Source organism: Sphaerodactylus townsendi, linkage group LG07 (assembly GCF_021028975.2).
Source record: "Sphaerodactylus townsendi isolate TG3544 linkage group LG07, MPM_Stown_v2.3, whole genome shotgun sequence".
Classification (NCBI taxonomy): domain Eukaryota; kingdom Metazoa; phylum Chordata; class Lepidosauria; order Squamata; family Sphaerodactylidae; genus Sphaerodactylus; species Sphaerodactylus townsendi.
This window is the reverse complement of record NC_059431.1, coordinates 115017731-115038200: the sequence shown is the minus strand read 5'-3', so window position 1 is coordinate 115038200 and position 20470 is coordinate 115017731. Positions and strand designations below refer to the sequence as shown.

At 48.5% G+C, this 20470-nt stretch overlaps 1 protein-coding gene across 1 annotated transcript in view; it reads right to left on the bottom strand.

Annotated features, from left to right (window-relative positions):
* Nucleotides 1-20470, bottom strand: part of STXBP5L (syntaxin binding protein 5L) — a 92035-nt gene that overhangs the window by 51428 nt on the left and 20137 nt on the right. Inside the window, exons 6-10 of the mRNA XM_048503574.1 lie at nt 9298-9421; nt 7191-7269; nt 6879-7033; nt 3995-4067; nt 1982-2129 (exon numbers count right to left, since the gene is read on the bottom strand). Coding sequence (XP_048359531.1) covers nt 1982-2129; nt 3995-4067; nt 6879-7033; nt 7191-7269; nt 9298-9421 — 579 coding nt within the window. The remainder of the gene's footprint in view (nt 1-1981; nt 2130-3994; nt 4068-6878; nt 7034-7190; nt 7270-9297; nt 9422-20470) is intronic.

The window sequence follows — 20470 nt, the reverse complement described above, 5'->3', positions numbered from 1 at the left end:
ACACCTCCTGCTCCATTGGGAGTTCTCGACAATTTGGAAGGCTGCTGCATTGCTACAGTTTCACGTTGCCATGAATATCTGCAAACATTAGCTTTCAACCCTTTATAAAAAATAAGTTTCTATCTAATGGTGATTTGCCCCCCTCTGGATTGGATTGACCATGGTTTTATGTTTGGGGTGGGGGGGGGAAGCTCCTGGGTTGGAGGAGGGCACACAGGGATGGGATGGGATGGGATGGGATGGGATGGGATGGGATGTTGCCCACCAATGGATGCACAGGACTCACTTTGCTTCTGAAGACACTTTGTGAGTCCTGAGTGCCTATTGGTTGGGGGTTCACCATTAGATATTCCATCTCATAGGCAAATATGTATAAGGATGTTATTTATAGCCCACCTTTCCCACTGAGACTCAAGACAGATCCCATGATATAAACAGACAGCATAAGACACCCAATGAACACTTAACAGTGCTAGGATTTCGAAAGTCAGAAAAACAATGCAAATGATTACACTTTCCAGATGCTTGGCCACATTCCTAATCTGATTTCACCAGCAAGTAAACACCTTTTATTTTATTTGCTGAGCTGACTGTTGCTTGGCTGCTGGCTGCTGATTCTGCCATTTTATTATTTATTGTGGTTTATAATACATTTGATGACAATACCATGATTAAAGGTGCCAGACTTCTTGACTAGTGGATACCGCTATGGGTGCCTACAAGCAGAACACAAGAGTAACAAACAGGGGTCTGATCCCACCTTGCTGAGAAGCAACTTTCCACTGGGATGCCAAAGACCCAGCTGTGTTGGACAAAGCATCCTAAATTTGTCTCTTTCTTCTGAGCTACCATAGCAAAGGTCATGCAAATGATGCCAACATGCCTTCTTCAACAGATGAGACCTGGGTTCCTTTTCTATGGGCTCTGAAAGCAGTTTGAAAGTGCATTATTCTGCATGTGCGGAATGAGCCACTGTCTGCTACTCTTCAGGGGCTCTGGCAGAGGTCTTTCGCATCACTTTCTACCTAACTTTCATATCACCTTCTACCTGGATTGGGAGGAAAAGATTGCTAGTTTAGTGATTTTTGAAGAACTCTGGTTGAGAGGAGTAAAACGGACTGAACTGATTTGGGGGGATAGAATTATGTGAAGTTTTTCCCGCAAATGCTTTTCCTAATGTCCTACAGATGCTATATTTGTGCTGCACAGAATCCGCCAAAATTATGTTGCAAGATACATTTTGAAGGCTTAGTGGACCTTCCATGAGGAGTGAACATCAGCAACTCTCATCTCTGTGTTCAATGTACTGTCAAAGGTTTGCGTGGCCAGATTCAACTGGCTATTACAGGTTTTCCAGGCAGTGTGGCTGTGCCATGGAGAGAAACACACCTTACTGTGATATGCCTCTGAAGATGCCAGCCACAGGTGTGGGCAAAGGGTTAGGAGCAAAAACCACCATGGCCACACAGCCCTAGGGAACCCTTTCTGGTGGGATACATTGCTGATAATCCCCACACATACACCTCCCTTGGCACCTGTCTGCATCTGTGCTCCCAATTTCGGTGAGTCATTGAGGAAGGGCATGTAGATGGTGCATAATGGTGGCACTCCTAGTGGCCATGGCAGGTGGTGCAGGCAACTGAGCATGGATAAGCAGAAGAAAGATGCATGGACAGGCGTGATGGGGGAAGGAAGGGCACGAGGGGACTCAGGGGGTGGGTAGATAGAGACCGCTGGGCACTGCAGCTGATCCGGAACCTCTGAATGCACAGTCCTTGGACTGGACAGACACCTGCATTTTCATATTTCCTGGTCATATCTAAGTTCAATGTGCTAACCAAAATGTCATGCAATAATAATCGAACTATAAAACAAATATAAAACATTTCGTTAACCATAAAACCACGATCAATAAGTAACTTCCCCCAGCCATAACCCTACCAAAATGAATTTTTTTAACAGTTGAGAGGGTTTTTTTTACCTTATTGCTGTATCCTTGCTTCTTATGTTTCACACCTACAGAGTATAGCACAGGAATCAAATCTGGAGGACAGTCGGCCAGATAGTCTGTGCAGGTAACGGGTGTGTCGTGAATGTCCATGGGGTAAGGGTTTTCGAAAATTGGGAAACTAATTGAGAGAGAGATTTTGTGGGATAGGATTAGCATACTTGTTTTCAAAAATTACATCGCATTGTACTCAGACTATGTCTTTTTTGTATGGTGGTATAGTTCTCATCCAAGAAATAAACCTGTGTCTAGGCTATGTACCATTTATGTTTGTGAGTGAGAGCTAATTTGTAATGACAATTGCAATGGGACCGGAAGCGCATTGAGCAAGATTTCTTGTCCTAACACACTTCCTCTGGCCACCACATGTGCTCCTCATTTTCTGTGGGGCAAGCAAGAGTATTTCTGGCATGAATTTTTGCCCCAGAGTGGGACGAGGTGCAGTGTGTAATCAGTCAATCAGTCTAGACTCGCTCCACCTCTTTCACACTGGTTCTGTCTTTGAGAAGCCATTCTAAAGAACTGACTTAGCTGTGAATGGGCGTATAGTCGGTTACATCCCACTCTAAAATCGTTATGATCCAATTGATCATGTCAGCAAGTGGGTAGTCATCCTCACAGAAGGTGGGCCTAGATCAGGCTGACCAGATGTCCCGCTTTTGGTGGGACAGTCCCACCTTCAAACAATTTGTCCCAAATCCTGCGGGTTATTTCAATTGTCCCAATTTTTGGGAGGCTGCCGCAATACCTTCTGGGGCGCAAGGCAGTGCGGCAGCCTCCTGTGCGTGCGGCCACAGGAGCACAGCCTTCTGGGGCTTGCCGTTTCCCACCCTGTGACAGGACAGGAAACGGCAAGCCCCAGAAGGCAGTGCACGGGCCCCGTGCATTGCCGCGGCGTGTCAGCCTCTACCCCCCGTCTCTGGGTAAAAAACACAAAGGTGACCATCTCGGTCACCTTAGTTCTCTAGATAATATTAAATTATTTACTGTCTCTTTGAATCCACCAAGTTTGAGATCAATTTCTTTACATTCCACTTCTCCCTTAAGACAAGACCCTTAGCAACGTCGCTATCAGAGGCTAACCCAAAATGGAGTGGGTCTGTGTTTGCATTTCTCCTTGTCCTACGAACCAAGGCTTTTGACGTGAATTCCACAGCATGCTGCCCCACGCTGCCCTGTGAGGCAAATCAGAGCAATCAAACCCAGTCAGACGAGGAGCAAGCACTTATTTTCTCTTGAGGCAGCAAAAACGAAAAAGTGAAAAATGAAACGAAACATGAATCTCCCCATAACATGGCAGAACCGAGAAGAAAGTCAAAAAAGGACACTCAAACTCCTGAAGGGCAAAAAGTCTGCAGACAATTGACATCACAGTCCTAAGCAAAGATACATCCTTCTAATTCCTTTGAAGTCAGTGAAATTAGTATGTATACTCTGTCAGAAAAATATGATAGCAGGGTTGTATATTTCTCTGTCACAGAACAAAACATGTGAGACATTCTTTGTTGCAAAATGCTCTGCCTACCAGTTTGGAAAAGGCAAGTACTGGTTATAATCGTTCAATCCTCTTGTATCAAAGTACCCTGTTCAATAATGCACAAAACAGCGATTTTGATAAAGGCAGTATGTAACGATCAATGATAATTCTCATATTCGTTTGGGACTATATTTTAGTGTGGAAGCATACAATTTTCTCCACCACTGAACAACTGACTGTATTAACATCTTTATCTCAGAGTATAGAAGGGTATAAATCTGCTCAGGATCACATAGTAAAGGTGCTTTGTTGACTGAAATCAATATCTTCATAGTCTTTAAATCTGGATACTCCCCAAATACTAATTAGCATTGAACTTGTTTGATTTTAAATCCTCTCTGGGATTTGTCTGCCATTGTAAGAGGACACATTCTATATTTCCAAACCTGATGAAAAAGAAAAAGAAATTATAACCACGAATGATAACATCACTTTGGTTTTGTACTTACTTGCTTTGCGTCAGGTCAACAACTATCAAATCTCTTTCCAACAATACAACTACAGCATATGGTTCTTGAAATTCTACAAACCAAGAATCAGGCACAAAAATTAGAGACCTGTGCTATTAAGATGAACAAGATCCAACTTATACAGTTCTTCGCAACCACAAAATAAAGGATTTCTGAGAGAGTCCTACAAACCATTTTTGAAACCAGAAAATACAACATTTAATTTTGATCTTATATTACTTTTATAAATGGATACACACAAGTTCACTGGTAAGAAACTTACATAGCACTGTTATAGACTGAAACACTATTAGATTTCGTTCTTTCTGGCAGATTCCGCATGGGCCAAAAACAGCGGTGTGAAAACAGTGTGAAAACAGTGTAAAAAAGTTTAAAACAGTGTAAAAGGGTTTACACCGTTTTCATACCGTTTTCACACCACTGTTTTTGGCCCACGGGGAATCTGCCTCTGTGTCACATTATTAGAATTACAGTAAAAGAATAGAGTTCCTACAGACTAGACAGGGAAAATGTCCCACCCATTAAATAGAGACTTAATGGTCAGGTCAAATTTTGCCTGTGCATAGCCAAAAGCCATTACAAAATAAGTGCACCGAGAACAATACAACAGTAATATTAAAAATAAAACAATAAAATGAACATTTCACTAAACATTTTTTTTAAAGACAAATGACAAATTAATTAAAACATCCACACTAATAAATTCTATAGACTTGGAGCCCCATCCAAAGCTGGGGGGGGGGGGCAGGGGAAAATCTGCTTCTGGGAGTGGCTCACTGGCTGCGCCACAGATTCATCCTACCTGGGGCATTTACACCTGTTAAGGGGCAATCTCACCGGCATGTGACCACCACCGCCCCACCCCCTCCCAGCACAGGGACATGGTGCTGGATGCTGTGCCAGCATGTCAGTGTGCCAGTAACTGCTGCCCGCATAGCCGAGGAGCTGGCATTAGTCGGCTCCCTCCTGGCCTTTGTTGGTGTTACACCAGTGGGCCGGAGTCCAAACTTAAGCCAGCCTTTTGGCTAGGGTAAGTCCAGTGCGGCCCATTGTGGTAACTCAGCAGCAGGGAAGTTTTTTGACTTCCCCATGCTGTCTGGAGCCTCTTTGGGGCAGAAGCTCAGCACAGCCTTGAAACCACGTCCAGCTCGAGGATGTGGATGTTGCTCTCTTTGCAGTCTCATTGGCCCTTATTGTTTTCGCTGCACAAGCAAAGACATTCAATAAGTAGCATAAGAATCAGTGACTGATAGTAAAAAAAATCTTTTCAAGGTTGGAGTGCCATTCAAACCTCTCAACAATCCATCAAGGAATTTGGCCCTGGGTTCTACACATGTGGTTTTGTACCAACCCCTTTTTCTGATTATATTGGCATGGCCAATTGGCCATGCTGACAGGAGCTGATGGGAACTGTAGTCCATGAACATCTGGAGAGCCGCAGGTTGCAGACCCCTGGACTAGAACCTAGGAAACCCAGGTCTGAATCTCCATTTACATCATGGAAGCTTGCTAGGTGACCTTTGCTTTTATTTAATTTCTACTCTGCCTTACCCCAGCCAAAGGCCAGGCGCAGGGCGGCTTCCAACCCGTCAATACAATGTTCACAAGTCCAATTTCAAATATAGTTAATATAACACAGATAAAACAGTGAGAGTGACTCAAATTAACCAATAAACGGTAAAATCCTTCCATCCTTCTCCGTTCTAGTTCCCAAATGGGGATACAATCCGCATAACTCCAACTATACCCAATGCAGCTCATCCATCCCTCTGAATTCAGTTTATTCGATAAGAGGGTGGGGAAAGAGGGAAAGGGAAGAGCAACAAGGAAAGGAGCAGAACAAATAAAAAGAAGAGGAGGAGAGGAGAGGAAGTTGGGTAGGAGGAGAAAGAGACAGAGGTGACTGAGAAGATTTTACTAATTGGGACAAAACAGTTTCCCCACTTTGTCAACCAGGAGTCTCCAGCCTTGCTTGGGGCACAGACGGTTTCACGCAGGTCACTCACTCATTTATTTATTTAGTTTGTGATAGAGTGTGACTCTGGACCAGTTACACACAACCAGGGTTTTAAACCATGACATGCTTATTGTATGTTTTAACATGGGAAGCTACCTTGAGCCCAGCTTGGCAAAGAAGGGTGCAGGGTAAAAGCTGAATAAAATACAAATAAAAAATAAAACAAATAAGTTCCGGCACGACCCAGAAGTGCCCTCATCACATCGGCTGCCACTCTCTCATTCACTCATTGTTAAACCATAGAGTTTTGGGCGGCTCCCAGAACGTCATCCCCCAACATTATGATATTGTTTCTGGGTTGCTACAGGTAAGCTAACTGTACTGGGAATGATGATTGCCCCCACCTACCTGTAAATTCCCACACACCCCATTTCCCACACACAGTACAATTCTAAACAGAGGCCACTTACCATTAGTCATCTCCAGCTGGCCCAACTTGGGCACAAGAGCTATCTAGTCGAAGCAGAAATAAACATTGCCCCGAAAGAGTACCAAATGGAAGTAATCAATGAGCCACTCATTGCCAACTTACCCGTGCCAACGGGAGATGAAAAGCGTTCAAACAGCTGCATATTCATAGACTCCCAAGGATTGCTTAACCAAATAGGGACTGACTTCCACCAATCTTCTCCATCCAAGCAAACCGACATAACCCCCAATTCTAAACAGAGTTACACCCTTCTAAAAATCGCTGACTTCAACGGAATTAAGAGGGCATAACTCTGTTTAGGATTGTACTGTAAAGATATTCGAATTTCTGCCGTTGTGCAGTTCTCTGATCTACTGTGAATACAGATGTACCGCTTGGCATCAGGCTTCCTGGTTGAAATTGTTGCACACACTCACCATTGGGGTATGGCGTTTCACAGAGGGTTAAAAAGTCCACAATGGGGTGATCCATTTCAAGCACGGTGATTGCTTTTCCATGCATGATCGTTAGACTTGGCCTTCGCCATGGCTTGTCGTAAGAAAGTCCACCAGAAAAAATTATAAAAGGCTCACTATATTGGGAAGAATAAAAAAAACAGAGTGATAATTGTATCCTCCTCCTGCCCTGATTTTCAGCCTAAGATCTTGTGAACCTGGGGGGGGGGGGGGGGTTAGTTTGTGTGCTTATCTGTGTATTAATATTCATCCCAGAAAAAGAAACATACCTACCTGTTTTTACACGTCTTGTATTCTACTTTAAGAATTGGCTTACAAGATTCAGCTTTTTTACCATCTCGCTGGATTTTGCCTGTCGAAAGAAAGTCAGACTGTTAATATTGACAGAGCGGACTTGTTTTCCTTAATGGCGGATCACCTTGCAAAGGATATCATCAACATGCAGTCATTTTCCTTAAGATATGGAACAAAAACAGTCAGTCATTTGTTATTCCATTTCAGCCACTCAGAGCACAAGAACAGGTTCGCTAAGAGGTTATCTATTAGGCTTGACAAGTCCCCTGAATTGCAACTTATCTCCAGGTCACAGAAATCAGTACCTGTCGAAGAAACAGCTGCTTTGAGGTGTGAATGATGTGGCATTATTATACCCCACTGAGGTCCCTTCCCTTCCCTCTCCAAACCCTACCCTCCACACTCTACCCCTAAAGCTCCAGAAATTTCCCAACCCAGTGTTGGCAAAAAAAAGGTCCGTCCCACACAGTCAGTGGCGTAGTGCCAAGGGGTAAGGGGGGTGCACAACGCACCAGGCACGCACTGGTGCAGGGGTGTTCCGGGAGTGTTCCAGGTCGGGGCAGGGATGTGGCAGGGATGCAGGGCACACGCATGCCCCTGCCTTGCGTACAGCTGAACTAAGATGTCCTGAGGGTGCAAAAAAAAAGGCATCCAGGGAAGGCAATCCACACTGCCATTTTCTTCAAAATGCCTTATTTCTGCTCAAGGTGTCTTTTTTTTAAAAAATGCCTCGAAATGCACCTTTCTTCAGTAAGCATCCTGCAAGATGTCCCCTGCCTGGCTGCGAGGAATGCAGAGCTCAGAAGGCATCTTATTGTTCCCGTCGGGCCATTTTGCTCTCTGGCCAGTTTCACCCACTGCTTGCACCCGACATTTTGTGTGCAGCTGAAGGGATTCTTCCTGCCTCCATTTGCTGAAGGTTGCCCAGGACGTTTGCTCTGCAGGCTCCGGACCTGGGTGCCTTTTCAGCCTGAAGAGTACACAGTTGTACTCCGTCGGTCCTGCCAATTCCAGCAATATACAGTTTTCCTAAGTGACATTTTTTTTGGAAGAGCTATGTTCAAAAATACACAGTAAGAGAATCTTAGCTGCTCAGAGGACTCCTATTGAAAAGCACTAAGCCCATGGAGGACAGGTCTACCACCCAGGCCTGTACTCTCCGGTCCCAATGCTTTGGTTGGGTAAGAAACAGTCTCTTTTCTCCTATGATGCCTTTGCTGTCTGGAAAGCATATCAGAAGCTGCCTTGTTTTAAGATCTCCCCCTGGGTGTCTTATTTTGGGTGTGTTGAGTGAACAGAGGCAGTCGCCTCTTTTGAAGAAGAAGAAGAAGAAGAAGAAGAAGAAGAAGAAGAAGAAGAAGAAGAAGAAGAAGAAGAAGAAGAAGAAGAAGAAGAAGAAGAAGAAGAAGAAGAAGAAGAAGAAGAAGAAGAAGAAGAAGAGGAAGAAGAGGGAGGAGGGGAGGAGGGAGGAGAGGGAGGAGAGGAGGAGGGAGGAGGAGGAGGGAGGGAGGAGGAGGGAGGAGTTTGGATTTATATCCCCCCTTTCTCTCCAGTGCAGGAGACTCAAAGGGGCTTACAATCTCCTTGCCCTTCCCTCACAACAAACACCCTGTGAGGTAGGTGGGGCTGAGAGAGCTCCGAGAAGCTGTGACCAGCCCAAGGTCACCCAGCTGGCGTGTGTGGGAGTGCACAGGCTAATCTGAATTCCCCAGATAAGCCTCCACAGTTCAGGCGGCAGAGCTGGGAATCAAACCCGGTTCCTCCAGATTAGATACACGAGCTCTTAACCTCCTACGCCACATATTTTTTGTGCTGTGCAGAATGGATCAACATTGCACTTTCCTGTACAGTCTTTGCACATGCCCATTTTCCTAATTTTATTTATTTAAATCATCTAGAAGTTCACTTCTTGCCCAGACAGTGGGACTCAAGGAAAGTAGCAACTACAGTAAAATATAATACTATTAAACTAAAAACCAAACAGCCAGCACAAACTAAAACAGCAGTTCCTCAAGCATTCGCAGGATTACCCAGTGTCCTTCATACAGTTCAGTTTGCGTATCAGCGATCTCTTTGCAAAGCTTACCATGTGGAATGATTATTTGGAAGGGCCTGCTAGGACTTCGGAGATTCCACAGAGTCAAGCTGCCGTCCGAATGACTGCACATAAACTGCTTTCCCTCGTGATGCCACCCGATAGAGTGGATTGCCTAAAAGAAACAGCGGTGATCAAGAATAATCCACATACAAGATCTGACTCAAATTAAACCCATGAAATGATGCTGTGTATGTTTCAGGGTCCAGCAATGATAAACGTGTTGTTGCTAAGATGTAATACTTTTGTTGAGATTGGAAACAGAAGGAGAACAAGTGAAAGAAGGTATAAAAAATGGGCTACCGACTCTGGGTATAACATCCATTTTGAACAATGGGAGAGTATGTGGTCAAAGGGGCTTAAATATACATTAAGCTCCAATCTGAAAGAGAATTTTTATAAAATGTAAATGGGTTGAATAAGTGTTTGAAATGTAAACATTAAGAAGGGATGTTTTATCACCTATAATGGACATGTGGAAAAGCTAAAGAATTTTGAAGGATAATACAAAAATAATTTAAAAAATTAAGGACAAATACACAAATAAAACCCCAAGGCTTATGTGTTGGGAATTATGAATAGATTTCTGGAAAGAAAACATGGAACTTTGTTTTTATATACGTCAGCAGCTGCAAGAATACTCCTTGCACAGAAATGGAAAACTCCTGCTATACTTACAGATGAAGAATGGCAATGAAAGTTGGTATAGATGGCCAAACTAACTAATCGGAGGGAAATTTACTGGAGATCCCTGGCCTGAAGGAGGTCCGGCTGGCTTGCACAAGGGCCAGGGCCTTTTCAGCCCAGGCCCCTATCTGGTGGCACAAGCTCCCTAATGAGATCAGGACCCTGCAGGACTTGAATGAGTTCCGTGGGGCCTGCAAGATGGAGCTTTTCCACCAGGCATTTCCACCTAGCCAGCTGGCCTAATCACTATTAACATTGGCCTCACATGGGTGCACGGGGGGGGGGGGGGGATTCTCGCCATCTGTATTTGGTTTTCTCTGTTTTTAATTGTTGTTTTATCGGTTGTTATTGATCTGTATTAAATTTAATGTTGTGCCGCCCTGAGCCCTTTTGGAAAGGGTGGGATACTAAACAGACAGACAGACAGACAGACAGACAGACAGACAGACAGACAGACAGACAGACAGACAGACAGACAGACAGACAGACAGACAGATAGATAGATAGATAGATAGATAGATAGATAGATAGATAGATAGATAGATAGATAGATAGATAGATAGATAGATAGATAATCCACTGGTGGGAGTGGTGTGGGGTAGTGCCGGGGGATTTACCCTCCCCACGGCACTTGCCCTGGCAGAGATGTGAATCTACTGATAATCGGCACCCGGTTCTTGGATTTACACCACCTTTTTGAGAGCATAAGTGCATGGGAGATCTACAGAGGGCTTTCTGGTGTGTGTGTGTGGGAGGGAGGAAGGTTCCTTTTTTGACTCCCTGTACTAACGGAAAGCCCGTCTGGGAGCAGTGGGGTGACGTGACTGCAGTGCCATGGCCAGGTGCCCCACCATTTGGATGGAGGAGGAGGAGGAGGAGGAGGAGGAGGAGGAGGAGGAGTTTGGATTTATATCCCCCTTTCTCTCATGTAGGAGTCTCAAAGGGGTTTACAATCTCCTTGCCCTTCCCCCTTCACAACAAACACCCTGTGAGGTGGGTGGGGCTGAGAGAGCTCCGAGAAGCTGTGACAAGCCCAAGGTCACCAGCTGGCGTGTGTGGGAGTGTACAGGCTAATCTGAATTCCTCAGATAAGCCTCCACAACCCGGTTCCTCCAGATCAGAATGCACCTGCTCTTAGCCACTGCTCTTAGCCACTATGCCACTGCTGCTCCCAGGATGGAGCTGTTAGTCACTTAAAGAAAAGAACCTAATTAAGCTTTTGGATAATTGAAAACCCTTGATAGAGTATTTGGATAAAAAGGAAAAATAATAAATTGAAAGTTAGGGATTGTTCAAAGAAAATCCAGTGGAGAAAACAGTGACTTTTATCAGTAGTAACTCTGAAGATCCAATTTTAGCTAGGCAGTTAGAGAGCAAGTAGCAAAAATCATTTTTACGTGTTCATACTGGGTTCAGATGAAAATGGGAGTACTAATGCAAAATGTACTTTGTTCTTCTGTTATTTTTTTTAGTGTTCTTTGCAATATAAGAGCTAATAAAAAAAATTTAACCAACAATGAAAGAAGTAACAATCCATCAAGTTGAGCTTCCTGTTTCTATGAAGAACCAGTCAGATACACACAGGAAACTACCATGTTCAGAAGAAAGGGTCCAACTGACCTGTCTTCCTAAAACACTATTTTTCTATAAGGAAGGACTGAGGGAGGAGGGAAGGTGTGGAGAATTTCAATCATGCGAGCCCCCATAAAAGTAGGAAAGGAGGAATGCACCTTGGTGAGAACTGTTATGATAGTGAGAAGGAATCAGTAAACTAATAATCTCATAACTAAAGCTTTATTGAATTGCCAAGTATAGGCGCAGACAGGCGGAGCGGCTTCTTTAGCACCCTTCCGCCTAGGAACATAGTTCCTGATGATATTGTTTAGGTTTGGCAACACTTGGTTGGGAAATACCTGGAGATTCTGGATGTGGAGGGGAAGGATCTTAGTGTTATATAGGGAGGTTATATTGCTAACCTCCAGGGGGCATTTGGAGATACTATTACAGTTGATCTCTGGACTGCCATAACAGACTGAAATAAGAAAATATAAGAAAATGTATTATATTTTAGTTTAAGTTAAACAGTAGTGAATAGTAGAACTGCTTTGATAGTGTTGTTTAACATACACAGTTAAAAGGTATAAGGTGAGGCCTGGAATTTGCTGTCTAAAAAGGACATTTACAACCAGAAATATCTGTATAAGCAGCAGAGGCGTAGCAAGGGGGGAAGCGCTCGGAGCACCGGTGTGTCCTCCACCCCCACCACACCCCCAGAACGTCCTCGCTCCACCCCCACAGGGGCACGTGCCCAGTGCATCGCGCACCCTCCCCCCCCCCCGGAGCTACACCTCTGATAAGCAGCCTGCATTGAATGTGATTGGTGTTACATTTTTATAATGCTGTTGTAAAGGACACGTGACCCTCGGTCTGTATGGCTGTTTCTGCACAGCCCAAAAACAGCACCCTAGGGATGGTAAAAACACAGTCCTTGGGGTGCTGTTCACACAGCACGTTCACCCCCCACAAATAGCGCAAAAACACTGCACAAATGGTACAAAAACATGGAAAGTGGCATCTTCCCGCTGGCGCCGAGTGAAGGGCACCGATGTGAGAGCCCCGCTTTCAGGAGCTGCCTGTTTATGTGTGTTGTTTACCTTGTCTTCCCTCCAAGGCTCCAGAGGGAGAAGGGGCATACCCACGCTGCCCTCCGATCCCGTGGGCCAGAGGGCAGCGTGGGCATCACTTTCTCCCTCTGGAGCCTCAGAGGGAAGACAAGGTAAACAACACACGCAGACCGGAGGTGGCTCCATGTGGAGCTGCCTCTGTGATTCACAGCAGCTTCAGAGACATTCGCACAGTCTTGTGCAGGTGTCTCCGTGGCTCCACAGGCATTAATTATGTTAGTGGACAGCCGCTTCCATGAAGAAATGGCCTCTGCGAAGCCACTTGGAGTGAGAAGAGCAGATGGCCTGTTCCACACAGCCTAAATAAGACATCCTAGGGACACACACAAAAAAGGCATCCTGAGGTGGCATTTATAGGATTGGACTGAAATGAAGTCATCAGTGATGGAGTGATGATTGACAACTTCATCTGTACAAAACCAGGAGTCTGAGCGCTCAGCCCTCACTTCTGCCTTAGTGCAGGATGCCTGTTGGTTTCTGCTACAGCTCAAATAAATATTCATACTGCTCACATCTCTGGAGTCTAATTGAATTTTGGGGCTGCAGGGTTTTACAAGACTGAATCACTAAAATGTGATGAGACAAATCATATCAGTTCCCCTGGAGGAAATAGCTGCTTTGGAGGGTGGAATCTATAGCATTACACCCTTCCTTCTCCAGGTATCTCCCAGAGCTGGCAACCCTAGTGCCACAGAGTCCATTCTCCAAGGGTGCCATTTTCTCCAGAGGGACTGGTCTCTATAGTCTGGAGAACAGTTGTAAGGGCAATTCCCCATGGGGGAAATTATCTTGGAATAGCCGTGGCAGGTGTCCCAGGACAACAGAGAACTTCCCATGGCTTCGGTGTCAAATTCAGTTCAGTCTCAGCCCTGCCCTGCAACACCCCCCTCATCCAGGGATTTTCAGAAATCGCCAGGAAGGTATATCTTTTCTGGCAATTTGTGGCGATCCCGGGATGAGCCCAGTATCATGAGGAATGGTTTTTCTGCCCTGAGTCTCTGTTCGTTCTGTCAGCCAATCACAGCACAGTGGCCTGGACATGAGCAGAATGATAAACTCAGAGCGGGCAGGAACACACCTTTTTAATTTTTTCTTCTGGCATAGGAAGAAGACCACGCAACTCATAGGCTTGTTTGTGTGCTGTTCTTGGCCATGAAGCTCTATGTTTTCTGATGTCATTGCTATGTAGCCGTTACAAAACAAAAACAAAAAGGGGGGGAAACGCCCGTTCCCGCCCTAAAGCAACAGCCAATATGGAACGAGGAGCAAAAGAGCCGCGAAGCTGATCCTGGGGTCTGATCCCGGTTTCAACTCCAGACCTTGGCTGCCGTGCGGAGGGACAGACCGGGATCAAAAGGTACTGTACCTTATGGTCCCGGTCCAATCCCAGGATGACTTCCCCTGTGGGGAATCGACCAAAGTGAGGCTGGCAACTCAACTCAACTTTACCTTTATTGGCACTCAGACAAAAAGTTGGTGCAAATGTTATAAGGTGTCTTGAACCATCGAAAGAGATTAAAAACCAGCATGCACAGGCCAGATAAGAATAATCAGGAAACACTATAATTTTTCTATAAATTGGGGCAATAGGACTGCTCAAACATTTTGCCACAATATCTGCGGTAGCTGAGTCTGTCTCTCAGAAGAAGTTTTGATATTTTATATTTTTTTAGACTTTTGAGGTCCTTCTCATTTATGTATTGTTTCAGTGGCAATCGTTGATGAAGAAATTGTTTGAAATTGAGCAATAAATGTAATAAGGAATCTGGAGTACTACAGCAGAATAAGCACAATCACAGCTGGAATGGTATCTGTTTCTTCCGCTTGTAGCATTTGATGGGAAAACATCGGGCTAGCATAAATGCTCATCCATGGAGTGGGATGTCTAGAGAAGTTAGAGAAGAAGAAGAAGAAGAAGAAGAAGAAGAAGAAGAAGAAGAAGAAGAAGAAGAAGAAGAAGAAGAAGAAGAAGAAGAAGAAGAAGAAGAAGAAGAAGAAGAAGAAGAAGAAGAGGAGGAGGAGGAGGAGGAGGAGGAGGAGGAGGAGGAGGAGGAGGAGGAGGAGGAGGAGGAGGCGGCGGCGGCGGCGGCGGCGGCGGCGGCGGAAGAAGAGGAGGAGGAGGAGGAGGAGGAGGAGGAGTAGTTTGGATTTATATCCCCCCTTTCTCTCTCGCTTACAATCTCCTTGCCCTTCCCCCCTCACAACAAACACCCTGTGAGGTGGGTGGGGCTGAGAGAGCTCAGAAGAGATGTGACTAGCCCAAGGTCGCCCAGCTCGTGTGTGTGGGAGTGTACAGGCTAATCTGAATTCCCCAGATAAGCCTCTACAGTTCAGGCGGCAGAGCTGGGAATCAAACCCAGTTCCTCCAGATTAGATACATGAGCTCTTAACCTCCTACACCACTGCTGCTCTTGTATAAGTTCGATAGCTTCGGGAATCGGGCGGTATATAAATTGAAGAAATAAATAAATAAAAATAAATTTTAAAAAAGTGGGAAGCATAGATTTTTTGAGCAGATTCGATGAAAGTTTGTCGCTCATGGTCTTCGAGGGCAACTCTAACATAGTTCCACTTATGATACACGAACTGAGCCCTCCAGGGAAGGGCGGTATATAAATATAATAAATAAATAAACAAACAAATACATACATACATACATAAATAGACCTGAGAACAGACAATCTACAACTTCCTTACAACTTTGAGATCATTGGAGGTCTTAGCATTTTATCTATCATGGTTGTAGCCTATTTTTTTTTCAAGGAGTCAGACCACTTTACATAAAACATTGTACCATTTCATCTACACAGTAAGTCCATGAGATAAGTTGTGTGGAGAGGACAGGGGTGATTCTGCACAGGCCGCAAAGAATGGGTTCAGGCCCTTTTAAAAAGCATTTTTGGGGAAAGTTCCCACAGAACTCACCTCAAAAAGCTTCTGACCCATTCGATTTGCCTTTAACCTGGGTTCCAAGTGCTTCCTGCTTATCTGTGAGAACTATGGCAAGTAGGAAGTGTTCAATTCCCGCCCCCTTCTACTCACTACTATGGTGGATTTCCCAGGGGGCACCATTAGAGTGGATTCTCTAATAGGTGGCCGCCATGTTGAGCAGGTAAGTGGGTGGGTAGGGATTCTCTGGGGATGGATTCTCAGGGGAATTCTCAGGTGGGGAGATTCTCGGCAGCACAGTTCACATGGAAACACAGCGTTCCCTGTGCAAGCTGTGCAGCCTCCTGTCACCAGGATCCCAGCTATCCCGACTGGTCCCTGCACCCACAGGTTACATGAACCCATGTTGCCTGTGCAGAATCAGTCTAGGACTTGTCTACAGACATCCACAAACTTTTGTGGCCAAACAGGAATTTGCATCCAGGTTCTTTACCAGATTTGCCCAGTGGTGGGATCCAAACATTTTAGTAACAGGTTCCCCTGGTGGTGGGATTCAAACTGTGGCGTAGCGCCAATGGGGCTGGGTGGGGCATGACGGGGGCGTGGCCAGGCATTCCAGGGGCGGGGCATTGCCGGGCAGGGCTGTGGCAAGGACGCAGCCGCTGCGCCAGTCCTTGGGCAGGAAAAGAATGCCCGCAGGCGCAGGCTGCCACGCACGCCGGTGTACCTCCTGCTAGACTGCTTCAAGTTCTGCACGCTACTGCTGAGGAGTGGAGGAGGGGCGTAACTAAGGCAAAAATCACGTGGCAAAATCACCAATTAGTAACCCCCTTTCAGCACACACAGATAATTAGTAACCTACTCTCGGGAACCTGTGAGAATCTGCTGGATCCCACCTCTGCCTTTGCCACACAGGGATCCATAAAGCAGTCATAAATACAGAAATAAGATGCACCTGAATAACCAGGGGCAGCCATTGCTGCTGGGGTGAGCAGCGCAGCAAAATAAGGGGTTGCAAGGCAAGAATTGCATGCTGCAGAACCGGGTGCAATGATTGGCTCCCAGCCGCTTTGGCGGGAGGAGCCGGGGTATATCTAGACGCCTCTCCTGGTCCGCGCCCTTCCCGGCGGCGAGACCCAGCAAGGCGTGGTGGTGCGGTTGTGTCTCGTATAAGGCCCGGAAGGGGACTGGTTTCGGCCTCTAAACTTGCCTTTTCTTTCCTTTTTTCTGGCTGTTCCTCACCTTGCTTGTTTCTTACTTTGATTCCTTTTCTCTCTCCTTGCTGGTCGTGACCGGTCTTGCGCTCGCGATGGGTCCCAAGCGGGCCAAGAGCAAGGAACCTTCGGGCAGAGCTCGAGCCATCCTCAACAGGGTTCGGGCCCAGACCGGCCCGGGGGTTTCGGACGTCGGCCTGGTGGTCGGGCGGATTGGTGCGGCGACACGGGCGGCAGCGACTTTGGGCCTGTCCCCCATTGGCCGGGGCAGGCCCGCTGGCCCAGTGGAGCAGCCCTTCCCGTTGGGGGAGGGCTCTCCAACGGCCTCAGCGGAGCTGGCCGGCGACGCGGGCCCTGATCCTTTTCTGGTCCGCAACTTAGCGGACACGCTGATGTACCTCTCGCAGGCCCTCGGTGGTGCGGCCAGCGAGTCCGGCTCTCCGCTGGGCGCAGGGGAGCCGGAGCCCTCCACGTCGGCGGCTGCCGGCGCGGCCCGGGCGGGCATCGCGAGCGGGGCGGCGGAGGCCCTCCAGCTCTCGTCGCCAGTCAGCGCGTCCACATCAGTGGACGCATCCGTTGGCCCCTCCGTTCGGGAGAGCAGGAGAAGGAAGCGGTCGTCGAGGCGTTCCCGTTCCTCCAGACGGTCTCCCAGCTCTTCATCTTCGGGTAAGTCCTCCGAGGACGACGATGCCCAGGCTGGGGGGGAGTTTTGGTTACAAGGGGAACAGGTGCCCGTTCTCCCGCTGTGGATCGCAAAACGCAGGCGTTTGGGGGGTGCGGAGGCAACCCCTCCCAGCCCGGCCCAGGATGACCACGGCAACCCGCCCGGGTCCCACCTCCCCAGGAAGCTCTGGGAGCGGGCACTCGATGGGTACTATGTCGATATTTTCAAGTTTCCCCGGCGGGAGGGCGAATATGGCTTGTCGGGTGGAAAAGCGGACAGAAAGCGTCGGGACCCGGTGGCAGCCGAGCGCAATTTTAACAACTGGCTGCAGGGTTTCACTGAATTCCTGGCCCTCGTCGGGGCTGCCTACCCCCTGCGGGCTTGGCACCTGGCGGCCCACATGTCCCACGTGCTGCGAGCTCGGGCGCTGGCCGGCGAACCAGCGGCCATTGCCTATGATGAAGCCATCCGGAAGAACGCGTCCCACAAGAGCCGGTTCCGCTGGGACCTCATCCACGACCAAACTTGGATGGTCGTCGTCCAGCCGGCCATGAAAGGGGCCATCGAGCCATCTGCCCCTGAGAAAACCACAAGAGCTTTCACGGGGCGGGCGGGGGCAAGAGGGCTTTGTTGGGAATTCAACAGGGGCGCTTGCCAGCGGCCCAAGTGCAGGTTTGAGCATGCTTGTTCCAACTGTTCGGGAAATCATGGCAGAGTGAGCTGTCCCAAGCCGGCGGGGCGCTCTCCCTTTCGGCAGGCCCGGTCCCCCGGCGCCGGGCCCACTCAAAAAGATGCCGGTGGTCAAAGCAGTGCGCCCGCCCCCGCAAAACATTGATGACCTTTCCCAACTGCAGTCGCTGGCTCCCACACCGGTTCGCCTTCAGGCTTTGAGGGAGTGGCTGCAGCATTATCCGGACAGGCGTGCTGCGCGCATGCTGGGGGAAGGTTTCTCCTCAGGTTTTCGAATTCCTTACCGAGGCCCTCGTAGGGCTTACCAGGCGGTCAACTTAAAATCGGTCCGAGAACTCCCTGGCGTGGTGGCTGATAAGCTTGATAAGGAAATTAGGGCCGGTCGCATAGCGGGCCCCTTCAGCCACCCGCCCCTCCCCAGCCTCAGGGTCTCTCCAATTGGCGTGGTGCCCAAAAAAGCCCCGGGGGAGTTTCGTTTAATTCAACACCTCTCCCACCCCCAGGGCGACTCCATTAATCATTTCATAGACCCCGAGGTCTGCTCAGTCCGGTATGCCACCCTAGACGAGGCCATAATCTCCATTAGGCAGGCAGGCCCGGGTGCCCTCCTGGCAAAATGTGACATTCAATCCGCCTTCCGGCTTCTGCCCATTTCCCCCCTGGACTTCGAGCTGCTAGGCATCCATTTCCAAGGCAACTGGTATGTGGATAAGACCATGCCCATGGGCTGTTCTTTTGCCTGCGCAGCTTTCGAAACTTTCAGCACGTTCCTGGAATGGGCGTTCAAGCAGAGGGTGCCCTCTGGGCTGGTGACTCATTATCTGGATGATTTTTTGTTCATTGGTGGGCGGGGCACCAGGGAATGTGATTTTGCTTCGCAGGCTTTCCAGGCCCTGACAGCTGAGCTGGGGGTTACCTTGGCCCCCAACAAGACAGAGGGGCCCTCCACTGCCCTCTGTTATTTGGGCATCCATCTGGACACCGTTCAAGGCACCTCCTCGCTCCCTGCGGATAAGCTCCTGGCCCTTACCACCCTGCTGCAATCCGTGCTCTTTCAAAAGAAATGCAGGGTTCGCCAGGTTCAGTCCTTACTGGGCCACCTTAATTTCGCTTGCAGGGTGGTGGCGCCTGGTAGGGCGTTTTGCTCCAGGCTGGCCAGGTCCCTGTCGGGCTGCAAGTCCCCTGATCACCACATCAGGGTATCCCGGGGCCTGAAGGAGGATCTGCAGGTCTGGCTGGCTTTCCTACGGGGCTTCAACGGCATCTCCCTGTGGCAGGATGACCTTCTGCTAACCCGCCTTGGAGTTGCTGGTGCACTCTGACGACCCCGGTGCCTTTGGATTTGGGGTTTACTTCTCAGGGCCGGTGGGCTCAAGGTCTCTGGCCCCTCGCCCGGCATCTCACAGGGTATCACCAGGGATCTCACTTTTCTGGAACTATTTCCTATCTTGGTGGCGGTGCACGTCTGGCACCCACCTTTGGCAAAATAGAAGGGTGCTTTTCTGCGTGACAAATCCAGGTCGCGGGTTCGCGGTGGTGAACAGGCAGTCCTCCGGGGTCGGCACACAGGTCATGCGCTTGGTTCGCAATTTGGTTCTTACCTGCCTCACTCATAACATCTCTTTCGCCGCTGCTTTCGTTCCAGGTTTGCAGAATGAGATCGCTGACGCCTTGTCTCGCCAGCTGTGGGATCGTTTCTGGCGCCTGGGCCCCGGGGCGGAGCTGCTCCTCGGCGACAGTGCTGGCGTCCCTCTGGAACCTCGGTAGCGCAGCAGTCAATACGGCAGGTGTTTTGAATCCTCGCTGGCACCGCTTACATGCAGGCAGTAATGAACGAGCCGTGCAGGGACTTTTGTGAGCTTCGCTGCGACCACCGGGAGGGATGGCCGCGGCGGGGTGGACACGGGCCTCCTCCTTGAGTACCTTGTCCGATTCCATTGGCAGCGCATGCACCTCGGTTCCATGGGGGTGCAGCTGGCGGGAATAGACTTCTATTGCAGGGTGTGGGGTTTCCCGGACGTAACCAAGGCGTGACAAGAGCCGGCTGGTGGCCGGGTTGGCGCTCGGTCGTCTGCAGGCAGAGGGATCTCAGGCGCCCAGTCACCAGGGAGGTGTTGAGGGCAGTCATCGGGGTGCTGCGGCAGGTGTGCGCTTCACGCTATGAGCGCTTGCTCTTCACAGCCGCTTTCCACCTGGCACACCATGGGGCCTTCAGGCCCGGGGAATTGGTCGCCCCCACCAGGGACCGGCCTTCCAGCACCGCGCTGCAAAGGGAGCACCTCGTCCTGTCGGGGGACATGGTCTATGCTTGGTTGGCTCATTCAAAAACCGACCAG